This window comes from Dermacentor variabilis, chromosome 8 (assembly GCF_050947875.1).
Source record: "Dermacentor variabilis isolate Ectoservices chromosome 8, ASM5094787v1, whole genome shotgun sequence".
In the NCBI taxonomy this organism is placed as follows: Eukaryota; Metazoa; Arthropoda; class Arachnida; order Ixodida; family Ixodidae; genus Dermacentor; species Dermacentor variabilis.
Window position 1 is genome coordinate 45,201,356 of NC_134575.1, and position 19,307 is coordinate 45,220,662.

The 19,307-nt window shown below is 44.4% G+C and overlaps 1 protein-coding gene across 1 annotated transcript in view; it reads left to right on the forward strand.

Annotated features, from left to right (window-relative positions):
* LOC142590176 (DNA-dependent protein kinase catalytic subunit-like) overlaps positions 1–19,307 on the forward strand; it is a 202,163-nt gene that overhangs the window by 175,703 nt on the left and 7,153 nt on the right. Inside the window, exons 84-91 of the mRNA XM_075702071.1 lie at positions 963–1,095; positions 4,264–4,331; positions 4,423–4,643; positions 9,103–9,189; positions 10,341–10,475; positions 11,196–11,397; positions 13,607–13,795; positions 17,591–17,633. Of these exons, the coding sequence (XP_075558186.1) occupies positions 963–1,095; positions 4,264–4,331; positions 4,423–4,643; positions 9,103–9,189; positions 10,341–10,475; positions 11,196–11,397; positions 13,607–13,795; positions 17,591–17,633 (1,078 nt within the window). The remainder of the gene's footprint in view (positions 1–962; positions 1,096–4,263; positions 4,332–4,422; positions 4,644–9,102; positions 9,190–10,340; positions 10,476–11,195; positions 11,398–13,606; positions 13,796–17,590; positions 17,634–19,307) is intronic.

The following is a 19,307-nucleotide window of genomic DNA, read 5'->3' on the forward strand; positions in this document are numbered from 1 at the left end:
CGCCGCCAACATTCGGTGCATCTCCAAGCTGCGATCGCACGATATGTTTTGTGGCTGCTAGATCCCGTGTAAACAAGAAAGGGCAAGACGCACGCTTTCCGAATAGTAGCCATCCCGCTACAACAGCTTCCCCGCAGTACTCGCTGGCCCATCTCACGTGAAAATGCCCACGCACACTCAGTTTCCTATTGCATATCAGTAAGTTTCTTTCCCATTCATCGCACGCCACATCCACAGCTATCGCCGCCAACCCTATTGTGGTAAGCACCTTCACCTATGTGTCCCGCAACGCATGTGACTTAGTGCCATTGGTAGCAGACTGCATGCTTTTAACAGGCAATAACCCAAACACGCTATTGTTCCATGCTGTAAGCAGTGCAAAGTGAGCTCCGTGTTTCACTCATGCAATATTGTAGGCATGATATTCCAGCATCACCCACAAGCTCCATTTCTTTTTGGTTTCACAAAGGAAAACGACAGTGTGCGATCGAACGACAACGCTCGCGCGGGTGCCACCAGCTCTATGCGCATCGGCCGTCTCGTGCCACAATTATTTGCGCCTAGTAGGCATGTCAAAATGTCCCGCCAAAGTGCCCCGCTGGGAAAAGCTGCTGGCCCAGACCGAATTTGAGGAACGCAATCATAAGCTTGCCGAAGATACGAAAACCACCGTGCACGTCTCAGACCACTCAGCCCCCACCAGCTGGGCATACATAGGCGTCTTGGGCTACAACAATTTGCACGATGCTTTGCGTTACGTAGATATCAAGTAGTTCAAGTCTGGCAATTTTTTTAGTGACCTTGGGTCGTATGTTTTCCTAGTTCGCTTTCTTTTTTCTTTTTTTCTTTCCTTTTTTTATGTATGAACGAGGTTCTTCTGTACAACACAACTTTGTTTGAATGCTCATGCCCTTGTTTTACACATTTTTTTGCTGTGTTCTGTTCCTGTCTCCTTGCTTCAGAAATTTCAAGAGCAGTACAACAAGATCATGAGCGGCTACAAGGCTAGTGAACCTCCAAAAGCACTCAAGGACATCTCCCCTTGGCTCAGCCATTTCAGCTCTCTGAACCAAGAGCACAGTTTGGAAATCCCAGGTTTGTGTGTCAAAAGGCAAAAAAAAAAATATTAACAGTGACAAACAGTGACCAGTGTCGAAGCGATCAGAAAGACAAATGCTATGGCATTTTAGTAGCCCTGTCTTGCAGTCAACGAGGGTTGCAATATGAGCTGTTGGTGGTCCACCTTACAAATGTGAGGCGCACACACGCGCTGAGCATTGTTCAATGTGCCTTGTGTCCTTGCCATTTTTTGTGCATCACCTTGATGCCTGCAATGCCTTGTGGATATGCTGTTTTGATGCTTAGCACAAGGTCAATGATTTGATTGCTTGCCCTGCTGGCATCATTGCGAAAAAAAAAAATAAAAAGAACTGCACACTGGGATTTTGGTGCACACTAAATGACTTGGGGCGGTCAGGATTGAAGTCCAGCTGCGACGCAATTTTGGACTGTGTAACAAGTCTATATTTTAGATAGCGTAGACCTAGACGAGCCTTCGTTCAAATCACTCGCTGGAAATGATGCTTAACCTGTAATGTTGAGAAACAGTATGGCACGTTAGTATGACCTTCGAGATACGGTGGTGCCCTCGGCACGGTTAAAATGTTGGTGGCAGCGTACTGGGATTTTGAGCCGTATCTGCTAACTACCCACATCATCTGCTAACGGGCTGCCTAAAGCTTGTTAATAAAAAACAAAAGATAGTTTCCAGCTACGCAAAAATTTATTTGGTAGTATATATACAATATATTTATTACCAATTTAGCCTAAGCGAAATTTTACTGCACTTTGCCTTTAAAGGGGCCCTGAAACACTTCTTGAACATAGTGAGAAAATGTTGCTGATCTGTTAACGAGGCTGCTATGAACACGTGATCCAAACATGATTGTACTGCATGCAGCAAGGAATTTACAATCTCATGTCAAAAGCAGCGAAAAATCGCTTGCTCTTTCCTTCGCTATGGTGCCAGGCAGCATCATCGCAAGCAGCTGGAGCCGCCAACAGCTGATTTCGTAATCGTGTGCACATTCTCAGTGATACACTTATTTCTCATTTGAGTTAAATAAATGACATACTGTATATATGTGTGTGTGTGTGCGATCTTGAAAAGACAGAAAGACCATTTCATCTTCGCACTGCCGGTCTGCACACGGCAGTTATGCAGACCGGCAGTGCGAAGGCTCTGAGCCCCGGGGTGCCGGCACAAGCCGTCTCGATCCAGCATGCTAGTGGGCATGAATCAAGAGCCAAAGCCGCTCATCAGTCCAATAACTATGTCTAATTTCACTTGTGCTTGAAGGATTTGCAAAACTTTTTTTGTGGTAAGAGATTGGTGAGGTGACATTATTTAATAGCAGTGTCAGTTAAAAGTGTTTCAGAGCCCCTTTAAAAAAGTTCTGCATTGCAGCTTTCCTCATAGCCCAGCTTTTTTGGGAGGTTCGGTGCTCCCAGTCATATCCTGTTGGTAGATATAGAAATTGTAGAAATGTAGAAATAGTAAGGAAAATGAAAATGTACAGAAAGACAACTTGCCAACTGGTGGCGAGTTGTCCTCATCCACATTTATTTCCATTTTTCTCATTACTTCCACATTTCTTTCTTTTTAAATAACAGTTTTCCTGACTTCTTTGCCTGTGGCTTCATATATTAGCTGCAATTAACAAAAGATCCACTGCCTTGGTTCTCCATAGTCTCCTTGCTAAAAGGCTTCACATCTCGAACGCCTTTAATTTGACACTGGATAATTTCAACAAATTTCGCATGTCTCGTTGGTTTAGAAAAAACCAACTACACTTGTTTTATTGGCTGCATCTGGTGAATGTTTAGGTTCGCCTGTGCAATTCTGAGAAGCATGTCTGGTACGTCCTGATTTGAATACATTTTTGACTTACTTTCTTTTTTCGTTATGTAGACATCCAAACTCTTTAACTCCTAGAAAAAAATGCTGGTAAGCATTAAAGCACCTGAAACAATTTGCTATGATACTTGTTTCTACGAACCAGTTTCGGTTACCGATGAAGTGGTTGTTGTCATAATACATCATCATGATATCATAACCCGTTGGCTCGATCTGGCCCTGCGATTGCTTTGGGCGCGACACACAAGCTTAGCCAGAAGAAATGAACCCAATTTTCTTGTTTATTTTCTCACGAGCAGTGTCACCATACTGTGCCGGATTGCTATGCCTTGTCAGCATGTTTTGCCCTGTGTCATGATGTCATGATAACGCTGACGATGCCAACTTTAGTATTAAAAGCGTACTTTAGTATCAAGTTAGACGTGTTATAAGTGCTTTCTAACCTTCCATCTTTCCCAAGTCTCGTCCTTTTATGTATGAGAAGTTTACAGTAGAATTTATGCAAGTTCAAGAATATGTGTCGGTACTCACTTAATATTCTTTTTGGATGTATGAAAGATGTTGAAAGAGGACATCGACACACTAATGTACACAAAACACCTAGAATGGTCAGGCTGCCTGTGCTTGCATTTCATGAAATAACATTTGCAAAATAACCCACGTATTTACTCAAATCTAGGCTGTCCTTGATTCTAAGTGAACTTGCCTCGAATGTAGGCCAAACAAAAAAGCAAGGACAGCGTTCACAAAATGAAAACAGCATTTATTGAATATGAACATGCCAAGCTCATTTGCATTATCATAGCTGCTAGCGTCATCACTATCTGCCATCCTCATTGTGGCGCATGCAAAAAGCATCTCCCATTGCCCCCTCCGATGACAGATGTTTTCCTTGTCGATGCCGCAGTCCCGCCCGGCTTGAACATTTCACGATGCCTCTGTGGCTAGCACAACTTTTCATTTGAAAGCAGCACTGTAGTGGCATCGCCTGTTTGGTGACCTTATGATAACGCCATGCTGCACGCCGATACGACACAGGTCAAAATGGCGACGTCGCTGGTGTACTTCATTTGGCTACTGGCGCCAAATAAAGTGGCTGCGATACTGGCTTTTCTAGATGGCACTAACTACACACCATAGTTACCAATTTCAATTAAAAACTGGCACATCTTTTAAAATCCTCAAATCTAAGTCGACCCTAGGGTTTGATATATGATTATTTAAAAAAGAAGACTATAGGTTTAGATTTGAATGAATAGATATGTGGCCAGTGGCATAGTCTAGAGCTACTGTTCCAGCCTGTTTGCCTGACCTTAACCCCTTTGTTGACTCCAACTAACACCCAGGCCAGTACACGGGCAAGGGGAGGCCAATGCCAGAGTACCATGTCAAGGTCTTTGGATTTGACGAAAGTGTAAGTCTCTTGCCTTTTCTTTTTATGCGTTCTTAGACCACTCGTCACTTGGACCATTGGCACAGGAAATGGTCTCTTGCCATGTGCGCAGATCAGAGTGCTGCAGTCCAAGCAGCGGCCCTGCCGCATCACCATTCGCGGGGACGACGAGAAGGAGTACCGGTTCCTGGTGAAGACCGGCGAGGACCTGCGCCAGGACGACCGCATCGAACAGATCTTCAAGGTCATGAACGATCTGCTCCAGAAGGACCCCGTGTGCCGTAGCAAGCACCTGCAGCTTTTGACTTACAGCGTGGTTCCACTGACACACAGGTGCAACATTAAACTGAACGTGGGGTTTCAAATTTTATTTCGTCTGCCACAGTAGCTCAGTGGCCATGACATTGCGTTGCCGAGTTCAAGGTCACGGGTTCGGTGCTGGCTGTGGGGGCTGCGTTTTGACAGGGGTGAAATGTAAAAAAACACTCGCGTACTTCCATTTAGGAATGCATTCAAGGAGCCCAGGCAGGTCAGATAATCAGTCCACATTTTTCAACTATAGTGTGCCTCATAGTCCGAACGTGGTATTGGCACATAAAACCCCAAAATTTAATTAACCAAAGTGCATGTTCTTCCCAACATCAACGGTCTTTGCTAGGAGCAGTATTTATTTGCCTTTTCATTTCATTTGCAATAATACAGTGGTGGACCAACTGCGCCATTTGCGCCATTCTGCTACAATTCGACTTGCCTGCTCCTGGCTGCGCCCACTCAAGTGCCATTTGCGCCAACTGCGCAGAAGCGCGGTATTTTGCGGCAATGCAATGTTTTCAGTGGGGTTTGCGACTACAGCCAACGAACGATTTTCCGGACGCCCGACTTTGCGGACATGCCCAATGATCGGACGCCTTCGCGCCACCGCCATGGTACCGCATAGTCAATGTATAAGAATGTCTAAAATTTCTGATGCAGAAACTCTTCGCCGTCCCGTTTTCCGGACCTTTTTCCATGTTCGTAGATCCGAAATGGCATTAATCGAAGCCACCTCCTCCGCCATTTTTATTATCTCGCCGTTTAGAACAGGCGCTCTCGCACGCAGATCCACTGGCCGCCGCCCACTGCCGCGGAAACGCTGCGCTAGGCCACCGCAGCTAGGCCTACAGCTACTTCGACGTCCGCAACCAAGCTTCTTGCTGTTCGTTGCCTTGTTTTTCATTAAAGCAATTCGTCGCTGTTAGCAATCGCGCCGACTCCGTCTTTGTAATCCTCCCCCATGGCTTCGAAGCTCGGAAAGCACGACGCGTTTAAATAATGCCGGCTTCTGAAAGTCAGCTTCTCCTTAATACAGCAATGTTATGCGGTGAAGCGTACGCGAAGCATTGTTGCGGTGAAGCATTGCAAAAGTAGAAGGGGCAATTATCACGGCACGCAGTATGTACTGTGTTCCTTAATTACACATCCGTGCACTCGCTTCCCTGTCACAGTGCGAGCACCGATAAGCCTAGTAAGTGTACTTTCAGGCCTTCAGAGCTATTTCGAACGTTTATGTGGTGATTTGAGCCCTTGGGGGCAGTAAAAGGCAGATTCGTTTTTTCGGACGTTTTCACGGCCTCTAGGGAGTGCGAAAATCGGACGTTACGAATCAACTATACGAATAAATTTAACATTCAAATAATTCATTTCGCGACTCAATTATTTGCTACTCTGTTTTTGCATATTAAATTAAATATTCGGCTGAGGCCGATGCATTGCACGTAGCCTAACCGGGGCACTCAGATGGTTTCGGGACAGGAACGTCCGGGACAGAAACAGTTACGTGGCTGAACCACAATCTGATTATGAGGCACGCCTGTATTGGTACAAGGGTCGTCCCGGTCATCAACTCTAATCGAAACAATTCTTATACCCGACACCGACAAAGGGAACGGCGACGAAAGCAGCACTCATGTGAGAAGGTATAGGGCCAATTAGCCACTGGAAGGCACGGACATTGTATCATATACGTGTTCATGCACGCAAATTCATGCGTTTGCACATGCAGTTCGGAACCTTCTGCCAATCTGCAAGCTTCTATGCGCGATTGCAGTAGCTGCCGGCTTCGACAGTTGTCAAAAACACGTATACATGATCTCGGAACCGATCGCCGGTTAGCCACTCATACGATCATATTAGCGGCAAGCTTTCCGTGATGACTTGTGGAAAGCTTGCCGGTCAAATTGGCTAACAGCCAATTTTCGCCTTGGCACACTGCCTCGGCCTAGTTAGGCCTAATCGGTAGCGCTACGAATGGTCAGTCGGGTATAGGTGAGAAAAATTACGGTTTTGCGCCGAATCAACTGATACTTATTCGTGGATGCCACACAACACACGGGAAGGCGACAATCTGCCTCGCAACAAAAGCGAGTGTACCATCTTTGCGACATGGTGCACAACGGTACTCATTTTGGCACTGTTCATAGACGCATAGTCTTGTCAAGCTTCTAGCATTGTTTTAGGCATACTGATACACATTTTGTCCAGTGCGGTAAAGTCAAGCAAAGCACATCGGTCATTTGGAATGCACATAGGACATTGGCCATCACTCTTTGTCTTGTGCACGCATAACGGCGCAAATCATTCTGGCGCATTCGTAATTTTGTGCTGCTGTTGGCTTTGTGTCTTGCGTCACTCTTCACGTACTGATTGCACAGTAATAACAAGCATTGCCATATGGCTACAGATTACTGCCGTACTACTCCAAATGCTCCAAAAAGACAAATTTTTCTGCTCCATAACTGCTCCAGAATGCCAATTTTCCTGCTCCAAAAATTGCTCCAAATCCTAAACTGGCTGGACCACCACTGATAGTAGCTGTTGATGGTTACTTCGTTCAGATTTCATGGTGTCTGCCACAGCAAGGCTTCGGAATGGACTGGTTTGCGAACAAGAGGACAGACATGAATGCATGCTGACTTCCAACTAGGCTTTATTAACGAGGATGGCATGATTATATGCACAGAGAATGTAGCAATAAAATGAAGAACAAGCAAGATGGCTTTGATCACTGCACATACAACAAGGCACTGCTGAACTGCATGTGTAGGGACAACTCCTGTTGCAGTTGCTGCATGATACTGCAGAATGTGAGGGGATAGGGCAGCCCAGTGAAGTGGAGGAAATACGCCCTTTCTTGTCAGTAGTCCATTAACTTTAGTTTTCTCGATGTGTGTGGAAAATAAAAGCAAATAAAAATAAAAAAGAAAATAAAAGCAACAAGCTTTGAATGCAGTAGTGTAACTCAAGAGCTTGCATAAAAGCCTGCCATTTCTCTAGTTTACTAATTCTGTGTCATAATTACAACAGCGTGCAAAACTGAGGCTTAAAGGGCCCCTCACCAGGCCCCATAGCAAATTTTGGTTATACGCTGGAAGTTGTTACGTGTCCTCGAGGGAGCGTTCTGCCGTAAATATTCTTCAAATTGGCTCATTAATAGCCGAGATAGAAATATTTCAGTGCTGCGCACCCATGATTTCAGGCGGCAAGCTCCACTGCCAAGCGAGACACTTTCTCCACTCGCCCTGTCTAGCCTCCGCAAGCGAAATTCCTTCCCTGCATTCTCCCATACCGGACCTCGAGGATCGCATTACGCACACGTCACACATCACGGGCCCCACTTTCTTTTTTTTTTTTTTTTCTCCGTGCTTTCTTGCGGCACGGCACACTTCCGCTGACAGCGTCGCGCGCAAGCTGCGGCGATTGTCTCGTTTCACACAGCGCACTATTTAGCACGCTGTGCACGAGGACACCTAACTAGCGGTATGAGTCAGCGCTACACGAATACTGAGACAGACACAAGTGGATCACAGAGTATGATCCTGCGCTCGGACACGTTAGAAAATGTCATAGTTTCGGTGCCTGCGTGCGCGACTGCACGACATGGGAACAAGCAGACGAAATGGAAGTACATCTCTCTTGCTGCGATGCAAAGTAAAACAAAAACGTGTGGACATTCGGTTTGTGTGTTTTATTATTTCTCTAAGCTTTAATTCGTCTATTCAAGCAACACATTACACAAATAACAGATGTTGCCTTGAATAATTATCGAAGTCACGTGTCACCACGAGCGAGGTCACAGTGCAAACACATGTACGTAGGCACACTAGCATGTGTACATCATCCTCGGAGCGCGACAGCCACGAGGAGAAGGGAAAACGATGTTTGGTTTGGAATTTCAGGTCTTTTTGCGGCACGTAGTCATGTAATACTTTGCAGACACGATTGTTATCACACAATGTATGCTCTGCGCTTGTCAGCTCAAAATGGCCAGACCTAGTGAGGGGCCCTTTAAGAGAGATCCACAGGTATGAAAGACACAACCGGGTGCGGCCAAGGCATAAGACAAACTTACATATTGCGTTTTGTAACCATAACCGTAAAAACTTCCGCAACACAGTATCTGCAAAGAGAAAAAAAATTGTCGCAGCCATTACGTTCTGTGATCGAAGAATGTCATGGATACTTCCCTGCATGGTCACCCCATCTTCCTCAAGTATACCAGGCCGTGAGCCATAGCCATGCAGAAACGTAGCTTTTTCGTGAATTCTGTGCTCCGAAAGCTTTTGTAGTTAGCTGTACAACAGGGCTATGGCCAGCCATACCTGCCAGTTCCTCTGGCTTGCCATTCTTCTAGTTATGCACACATTGATTTGGTATCTGCAGATACTTAAATTTACACACGCACGTGTTGCATAGGCACCTATTTTGCCTTAGTACCTTGGGTTACATTGGGGCATCTGCTTGCACTGTACTCCAGGGTCGGACTAATCCAGTGGCTGGATGACACGATGGTGCTGGAAGAGTTCCTCAGGCAAGGCCTGACAACTGAAGAACTGGAAGACATGTAAGCCTGTGCTTCTTTTTTTATTTTATTATTTTTTTTTTCGAGTCCAGGTCGTGAGGCTATTACAGTGACCAGAATTCTTCCTCTAATAATATTAAAATAAGATTTCTAGCTTATGCTGACTGTTTTTGTTCAGATTTCATGACAAGTTCGTATTTTGGGGGTCCTGAATTGTTCATTAAAGCACTTGTCATCTTTACTTACATGCTATGTACAGAAAGAAAGAATGAGGAACTGCCATCATGTACTCAGGTAATGTTGGTGGTGCCATCTGGTAGTGAAGAGTGATAGCAGCTTACCAATAGCATGGCCTCTGAGATTGCGTGGTGCAACCCTCCGGCACACCGCCTGACCTCGGAGGCCATGGTATCACTGTTTAGTGTTACATGGTGCCACCATGTGATGTGATGTATGTGATGATATTTTCGTTAATTTGCTTCAGGCCAGAAGCACTGCTTAGTCATTGTGTTTATATAAATTTTGCCAGTAGCCACCACCTTTACTTCTGTTTAATAAGAATAACAAAAAAAGCGGCACTGACAAAAAAAAACTAATCAAAGGAAAGGGAACGCTGCCTTTTCAAGCAAAATTGTAAGCTTCCAAGCGTCACGTATGGGAACAATATTTGGCTCAGATGCTCATGACAGTATTGTCTGGCAGGTAAGTTTATTTATGTATACATTTACCTCAGAGCTTCCCGAGTTTGGAACATTGCTTGAGTGGGTAGTTACAGAAATAACAAAAGTGAGTGAGTGGACATAGCACAAAAAATGCTCCATTTGGTCACATTCCAAAACTTCGTTGCAGGGCCCCTTTAATAGCTAAGCTGTCTGCGTCAGCATCCATGTCGCAGTCTCGAGGACCTGTAATCGTAAAAATTTTTCCTGATAGAAATGTTCGTAAAAACAGATGACAGTCTTTCGTTATGTTGGACATACTACTACAGTATTAGCCAAGGCAGTCTACCCATGGCCAACAGCATTTACCGCCAGAAAGCTTTGCGAATTTCACTCCTAGAGTTAGTGTTTGCCTCATTTCAGTGCACCTTTACGTTTTTGAAGGTATTCATCATTAAGTTATTCATCATCAAGCTATTCATTTCTGCCATGCGTATCTCTTCTACGTTTTTGCCGTTTTTCTTCCCACATTAGAAACCGAGTTCCAAGCAGCTACAAGCTCCATAGTGTTGACGATTACATGAAGGCTTACGAGACTCAGTCCTGTCAGAAGGCAGCCATGTCCCGCTACCATGGCTGCCTGCGACCAGCCAGCAAGCAGGCCCTACGGTGAGTCTGACTCTCCTTTTCTTGGAGTTCAGTACCTTTACCTGCGCGTGGAAGTATGTCCGTCTGCATTGTACATGAGTGCTTATGCATACTGTTACCAAGTACCAACAACGGCCTATTTCAAAATGGTTTTATCACACAGATATAGTATTGCGATACATTACACTCGTGATAACCTATCAAAATGATGGAAGCAAGCGTGATTTCATTCTATAAATAAAGCGTTAAATTTTAATTGCAGTTTTGCTTCATTTTTCCCAAGTGAAGTTTTTAGATGGAGCAACCTTACCATTCTTGTTTCTATTGTTTTCTTGATTTGATTGATTTGATTTGTGGAATTTAATGCCCTAAGGCAAGACAGGTATTGCAATAGAAATTGTAGTGGAGGACTTCAGAGAAACTCTGACCAGCTGGAGTTCTTTAACATGCAGCTGAGGCACGGTACACGTGTGTTCTTGCTTCCCACCTCGAGTGTTCTTGCATTCAACCTCTCAGAATGCAGCAGCCATGACTGAAACAGCAATAAACCTTCGACCTGGTGCTTATCTGCAAGACACCATAACTATTGGTTCACCGCAGAGAGTCTTTCCTCATTTTGTGCGTAACCTGCGACCGCCAGCCTGCAGAAAACAGCTGGGAATGATGCAGGCTTACCCAGTGCCGCATTGAAGCAGTGTGATGATCTTTGTTCTTCCTTTTATTGTCGCCCAACCTGTTTAGGAAAGCCCTGCTCGGCCTCAGTTCATGCCCGGAAGCCTTCTTCGCTCTGCGCTCCCGTTTCGTCTGTTCCCACGCAACAATCAGCATTGCTCAGTGGGTTCTGGGCATCGGAGACCGTCACCTTGGCAACTTTCTGGTTGGAACCAAAACAGGGCTTGAGATTGGCATCGACTTTGGCTACGCCTTCGGTGTTGCCACACAGGTGAGGTACCCTTACCATTGGAATGCGTGTCTTGCTATGTCATTGTTCGGGCAATGCTCCCAGGGTGTTAGGGAGAAAACATGAGTTGTCTGCCTATCTGCACTTGCGAAATAGGAAAAGCAGCGACACTTTCACTGAAGTGAAAAGAAAACGCGAGAAGACAAAATTGATAGAAGGCATGTTTCTCTTGCTTCATTTGCGGAGGTAGTGGCGTGATTTATTCCCAGACACCTGATTTTGCGGCCAGATTGCTTTCAGCGTCCTGTTACGCCATGATTACGCATCGCAGTTTCATCTAGTTGTCTGATAGTTGTTGTTCTCTTTTCATTCAAATTTCATCCGAGTGTGACATTACGTCATGGCAGAGCACAACATTTTAGCTCATTACATTAGTACCAAATTGCATTTGTGTGCTTTCAATGCTTTGTCAGCTTCGTGTGCGTTTTAGAGAGTGTTGTTGAATGTGGGTGCTGTTGCAGTATGTTTATCTCCTAAGTAAAATACCATTTGCATCATCCAAATAAGCGTAGCACAGTAAACTATGGTACTTCTGTGCTGCCTTATGATATCTAATAAAGAGAAAATGAGACGTCCACCCAATCGTAGCAATTGCTACAAAGGAAACCCATACTGGTTCCTCGAAAGAAAAGCCTCGCAGTTGAAGAAAATTTTGTCCTGGTCCGGGACTCAAACCCGGGACCACCGCCTTTCCGGGGCAGCCGCTCTACCATCTGAGCTAACCAGGCGGCTAGCAGATGGCAGGGCGAAGCCAAATTTATCAACAGCTCGAAGCATAGGCAAGTGTTTGACGTAATAGTTCTGCGGAAACCCGCAAGGTGGAGGGAAGTAATTAATAAAGAGAAAATGAGTCATCCACCCAATCGTAGTAACTGCTACAAAGGAAACCCATACGGGTTCCTCGAAAGAAAAGCCTCGCAGTTGAAGAAAATTTCTTCCTGGTCCGGAACTTGAACCTGTATCTGCGCTGCAAGGCCATGACTGACACTTCCAGTCACGTAGCTTTCATTGTAAAAAGTATAGCAACACAGAATTCTAGCTGGTGTATAAATTTCATATATGTGTGGGACAATGCCATTCCACCAGAAAGTAGGATTAAGACGAAGACGCAGGAAGTCTCACCTCCACTTGCCGTCATTGTTATCATCAGCTTAATTTGTGCTGCTGCAGGATGAAGGCCTCTCCCCAGTGGTCTATGATATATATATATATATATATATATATATATATATATATATATATATATATATATATATATATATATATATATATATATATACACACACACACACACACACACACACACACACACACACACATATATATATATATATATATATATATATATATATATATATATATATATATATATATATACATACACACACACACACATACACATTTATCTCTCTCTCCAACTCCTGTCTTGGCCAGCTTATTCCATACATTGCCTGCAAATTCCTTAGTCTCATCACATCACCTAGCTCTCTGCCATCCTTTGCTTCCCTTTGCTTGAAACCCATTCTGCAGCTCTCGTAGACAAACAGTTGTTCACCACTATGAAATAAAAGATCAAAAACAACCCCAATTCCACTTTATCCTTGTGATCTTAACTAGAATACTGGCTGCCCCTGTTTGCTTTTTAATCCACAGTTCTGTCTTCCTGTCTCTTAGCGTTGTGCATATTATCTTCTGTTCTACTGCTTTTTGCGGGGGTTCTTAGTTCTTTTTTTTTTTTAATCTCCAAGTTTCAGCTTCACATGCTAGTACTGGTACAATGCAGTGACGGTACACTCTTTAAGGGTAGTGGTAAGCTGCTGGTCATGACTTGGTAATGCCTGCTATATGTACTCCAACCCATTTTCATTCTTCTTTAAATCTCCTCATGGTCAGGGTTCCCTGTAGGTAATTGACCTAGACTAATGTATTCTTGCACAGCTTCTTAAGGCTGACTGCCAATCACAGATCCTTGTTCTTTTGCCAGGATATTCAACATTAACTTGTTATTCTGAATAACGATCCTCAAACCTACTCTGGCTTTTTGCTGGGGACTAATTTTTTCTCTGACTAGTTTGTGTAAGTGAATATTCTTGTTCAGGATAATCATTTGTCCTGATGCGCCTTATACTCGATAAAGCTTAACTAACTTGACTATACCTAATTTATGTTTCAACCTGTCCGACTGTTGCAGTTTTTGCCCGTGCCGGAGCTGATGCCATTCCGGTTGACTGCCATGTACACAGCCCTGGTTGAACCCTTTGACAAAGGGGGAACCATGGCCTGTGCAATGCACTACACCCTGCAGGCCTTACGCAACGGCTCTCGGTCGCTACTTGACATGATGGACGTCTTTGTGCAAGAGCCAACCATCGACTGGCTGGTAGGGTCACCGCTTTTCATCATACGCAATAGCATACCTGCCAACCTTCCTGAATTTTCCCGAAAGTTTATGAGTTGGGGCTCGTTCTACAATTTTATTAATGTTTTGTGAAAGTTTACGAAAAATCTCGCAAGAAAAAAATTCTGCTCACTAAAAATATCACTTGTGGGTCTGCGGCCATACCCTTGGAAATGTGATTGTCTAAAGACGTGAAAGAGGTGCCAGCTTTGAGCACGTTTATTCAGACAAGGACCTGAACCAGGCAAAATCAACACCGGCGAAGTCACTGAAGAGACCACGATCTAAACACAGCGTCTTGCTTGTCAGTTTGTGCTGTTCCTAGTTTGCTTCTGCTTGAGTTTTACTTCTGAAAGTATCCCGGCCACGGCGGCCGCATTTCGATGGGGGCGAAATGCGAAAACACCCGTGTGCTTAGATTTAGGTGCACGTTAAAGAACCCCAGGTGGTCAAAATTTCCGGAGTCCTCCACTACGGCGTGCCTCATAATCAGAAAGTGGTTTTGGCACGTAAAACCCCAAATATTATTATTACTTCTGAAAGTAGATCATCTTTAATAAAGTGCCGATGTATTCCACGAAGGGCGTGCACTTCTTTAAGAATATGTGCTGTCTCCTCACCCCCCCCCCTCTCCAGTATCATGTCTGCAGGATGTTTACGAATTGTAAAGTTTACAAATTGGCAGGTATAGGGCAGCTCGGCTGGCACGAAGTTGCACTTCGAAACATTGTTGCAAATTCAACTCCCAGGGTGCATTTTGACACACTCTGCATTTGTGGGCAGTAAGTAAAATTGCTTTTTAAAGGAACCTGTGCTGTCTATACTTAGAATGTAAGCTCTGAAAGTATACCTTATCAAAAAAGAAAGAAAGACAGCTCTGGATAGCTTGTCAGCATGCTTTCTCTTATGCACGCGCTTACTGATAAAGAATGTAAGTACAGTTAAACCTCGATATAACAAACTTCAATATAAGGAAATTCTTGGCATAATGGAGTATTTAACTTTTTATAACTTCGTGTCCATAGAACACCACGTACTTAGAGCCTCAATATAACAAAGTGTATTTACACATGATTTCAACATAACAAATTTCATTGCCACCATAAAGGAATAGCGAGACCATAAATGGAAGAATCCGCAGACGATCAAATGGTTGAATTACAAGCAGCTGCTTGCCAACGCACATCTCAAGTTCTGTGGCATGCGACCAAGAGCGACCGCTAAAGCGCTGCAAGTGCAATGAGATCCAAGTGCAATGAGATCCTATTGCACGCCACGGGTTGTATGCTTTGGGTGCAAATTAAAGCGCTTAAGTGTGAGCTGAGAAGGATGGCGGCTTGATGAGCGCCGTCTCCCCACACGAGCAAGGGGAAAGGGAGAGCGAGCTCGCAGTCACGTGATCAAGCGCGCATGACGGGAAAGGGGCAGGTTAACGGGGGTCTCCACGGTGGCACACAGCTGTCAGCGCAGCGGTGTGCATACGCAGCCCAGGCGCTTTGTTTAGAAGTAAACTGCTGCATGTGCAAAGATTGGGCATCCTCAGGTGGCATGGCATCATGTGCGTTGTCTTCCGGCGCATCTAGTACTTGAGGTTGTGTAATCTCGAGTTTCCGAGGCACATTGAAGCGAGAGGCAGGCGAATACATTTGCTCCCTGCAGCTGGCACTTTTCATGGGAGCATCGTCCCACTGCGGGCGATGCTAGCAGCCATAGGGGTGGAGTGGATACGAAAGCGTGGCTGGCTTCACTTCGTACTGTCGATCTGAAGATGTCATTTTCACGGCATGAAACTATATCTTGCATCACCAACTCTCAAATTCAACAAAATGTGTTCGTTTTTTCTCATTCAGACTTGCTTTTTGGAGTGCAGCTTCTAGGTGCCCATTCCTGCGGCGAGTGTCAGGGTTGTCCCTCGTAACCGAGCACACGAATACAGCAAAGGATGAAAGCGAACTCGGAGTTCAGCAGAAGATGAAAGACGCCGATAGCGAAGAGAGCTTGAGGAGGAAAGTGCAGGAAGAGTGTAAGGCGAAAGCATGAGAAGAAAAGCGTAGTGTCACGCAAGACTTAACTTTGCAGCAACAATGACTAAGAGATGGCGTCAGAGTAGCGCATGTTGTCTGCATGGAAACAAAGGGCTGCATGAGCAGAGGTCTGTCCGCAGCGGCTGCTGTGACTCTCGCCCACGTGTCAACCACGCGCTGCCGTTCATGATCTCGCGATTAGCAAAGCAGTCGCACCACATTTATTCTGTTTGCAACATGCCACGTGAGGCAGATTGTCCGCACCAGCCAATATCGTGAAATGAAAACACGTATACAGCTGCACTCAAATTTCACATTTGGGGTATTTTAACCGTCGGTGAATTTTTTATTGTTGCTCAATAATTTGGAAAAGCTTGCAGCCCCCTTAATTTTGTGTAAGAAAAATGTACTTGTTTGCATAAAGGGCCAAATTTCAATGCAACAAAATTTCAATATGACAAAGCAAATTGCCAATTTTACCAACTTTGTTGTATCGAGGTTTAACTGTACTATCTAGAGCGATGCCTCAACTTTGTTTGATTGACTGAGATATATTGTCAGTGGTCTAGTGCATGCGCAAAATGTTAGTTTGCAGTTGCCTCCTCAGCTGTTTTAAGCAAGATAATAATTGCGTAATTGCATTTCAGGTGGGCCCCCCACCTGAAATAGAAATCTCACAAAGTATGAAAAATACCATGTAACCACATACCCGCCCACTCCACAAAGTAGCGCCATCAAACATGCTTGGTGGGAGGCGCTCACGAGAGCGCCTCCCAATGCAACATGAAAGTTGTGAATTTTTTCCACGATGCAGCGCCATCTATTGACTCTTGTTCCATACCAACACCAAGACTGGGCACTATCTTGAAAGTGACATGACAGATAAAGCAATAGCTCATTCATCTACATTTTTTCTTCTTTCTCTATCTATTTATTTATTTATTTATTTATTTATTTATTTATTTACGAGAATACTGCAGGCCTGAAAAAGGACCCTTGCAGGAGGCGTATCAAGAAGGAAAAATATAATTCAGTAACAACAAAAATAGGCAATCAAAATGGAAGTGTTGTACAAAGCAAAGCCAGCGAAGATGCTTTGGAAACCGCAACAATCTTCTCAGTAACACTCTGTACAACAAGAAATAAACACTGTGGCTCAATACAAAAGCCTTTTCAGTAACAAGTTAGGATTCAATTAGTGCTGTAGAGTTACGTAGTGCTCTATTCTTTTCTATTCTATTCTAAACTGTTCTATGCACTGTGTGTGAGCATATCTCAGTAAGCCTGCTTGAGGATGTTGCTTTCCAGTGGGAGCGATTGCGCAGTCACATGGTAATTTTCATATTTTGCAGCCTTTCTTATTTAGCCAGGAAAAAAAATAAGCACACAATTTAGCACCTTGCAGAAAACATCTCTGATCCATGTTCCTTATTAATTGTCTACAACATTTGGTTGTTGTATTTTACTTATCTACAACTTCTTTGCAAATGAAGCTGTAATTTGCTGTAATTGATGATAGTTATGTGACTGATTGTCAACAACAACAAATTACTGGCTGATTCTCTACTCAACTGTGAACGATATGTACTTGTCTCTGCACAAAATGATCTCCATCTTTTAGCGCTTGGTCTATGTTAGTTGGGGCACCCTGTATATCTGTATCGCGCATCTCAAAACGCTAAATAAATGAAATAATAGGTTTGAAAAGTGCTGACCTTAATAGTCTCTTTTCTTATTTTTCTACATATTTCAGAGGTTTGCAAAGAGGCAGAGTCAGCTGGACAAAGAACAAAAAGGTAAGTTTAAAAATCCTGGACAGGGAGGCACTGTTTGTAGACAATATTATCGTAGGTTTCCAACTCAATCAGATGAATTTACAATGTTCAAGGTAGAAGAGAAAAAAGAAATCTGAAATGTTTCTACTGTGGCAGCAGTTGGAAGCTCTCAAGGGGAGTACGGTAGCGCGATTCAAAGACGCGACAAAAGAAGACACAAAGGGACACACACACCACTGTGTCCAGTCTTTGAATCGCGCTACCGTACTCCCCTTGAAGATGCATTACCAAGAGGCCCACATTGCAACCCTTGGGAAGCTCTCAGCTGAGTTTTCTGTGTCTTTCGGCATTTGTCCATCCTCCCCATTACACTGTTGCCATCTTTAGGCCACTGCCTCGTCCTCAACTTTGCCCTCACCTGCAAATGCCTTCACAGCTCGCCGTACCTGCGAACTGTGAAATTGTTTTGGAAGTTTACGAATTTGGGCTCGTTGTGTGATTTTATGAACATTGCGCCAAGTTTTACGAAAGATAAGTTGTGCCCACAAAAATGTTTTAAAGGTGTTGAAAGATGGGGCATTGAGCAAGATCGCAAAAAATGCCCACAAGAAAGAAATTGAACGGTACCTGTGCTGCCCTGTTGTGGCAGCTCTAAGGTGCAGTATACCAAAGGTGTACTTGCTTTGCGCAAGTTTATTCAGACATGTTCCTGATGCAGGTGAAATCGGCAGTAACAAGGTTGTTGAAAAAACCACTGTGATCTAAAAACATGTCACTCTTCAGTCTCTAGTGTTCCTAACTTGCTGCTATTAGGGTGTCACGTCTAAAGGCAAAGCATCATAAATAAAATGTGTATGCACTCAGCAAGAGGTGTGTGTACTTGGGGAAAACTTAAAAAAGTTTGATGCTATTTTCAATCGCATCAACAGGATTTTTACTAACTTAGCTCGGCAGGTATACCATATTTGCTCGCAGAAGGCTAAAACTCGCACAATGCTCTCGAAATCGTTCTTGCACTAGAAGACGCGGTCAGAGAAAGGAGGTACAGAACACACAAAGCGCCTGTACTCCCCCTTCTTTGTCGGCGCCTTCTAGCACCAGAACAATTTTGAAAGGCGCAACCAACTCGCCCAAGTCACCAATTTGACTGCATAATGCTCGCACCCCGACACGGGCCATCAAAACTCAGAATCTTTTTGTTTTATCTAATTACACAGGAAAAATATTCCCCGCATAATTATCACAACCACCCATCTTTGCATCAATTTTGGCCAGCGGCATGACCAGGGGCTGGCACACCGGGCATGATGTGCCCCCTACCCTGAAATGTCTGTGTTAGTATGTGGTCCCATCATCCTCAAGTGGGTGCCCCCCCCCCCTGAGAAAAATTTCTAGCTACATCACTGCTAATGGCAAAGAAAATGAAATCTTTACCCACCGCCACTGCCATTAAGTATCGAGCTCATGCCCTTGCGACAAAGTGCATTTGGGAGTCGGATGCACGAACCATTGGGCTACTCACAACATTCGTGCTTGGCAATTTGGGAAGGGCTTCGTGCGCCACGCACGCGCTGCGACCAGTGGTGTCTGTTCATGTATTTTGGAGTCCACAGCAAGGCAGAAGTGTAGTGTGCAACGATGACGTGCGCATCTCAAAGAATACGTTACTATTGAGAATGTTGCATTGCCTGCTGC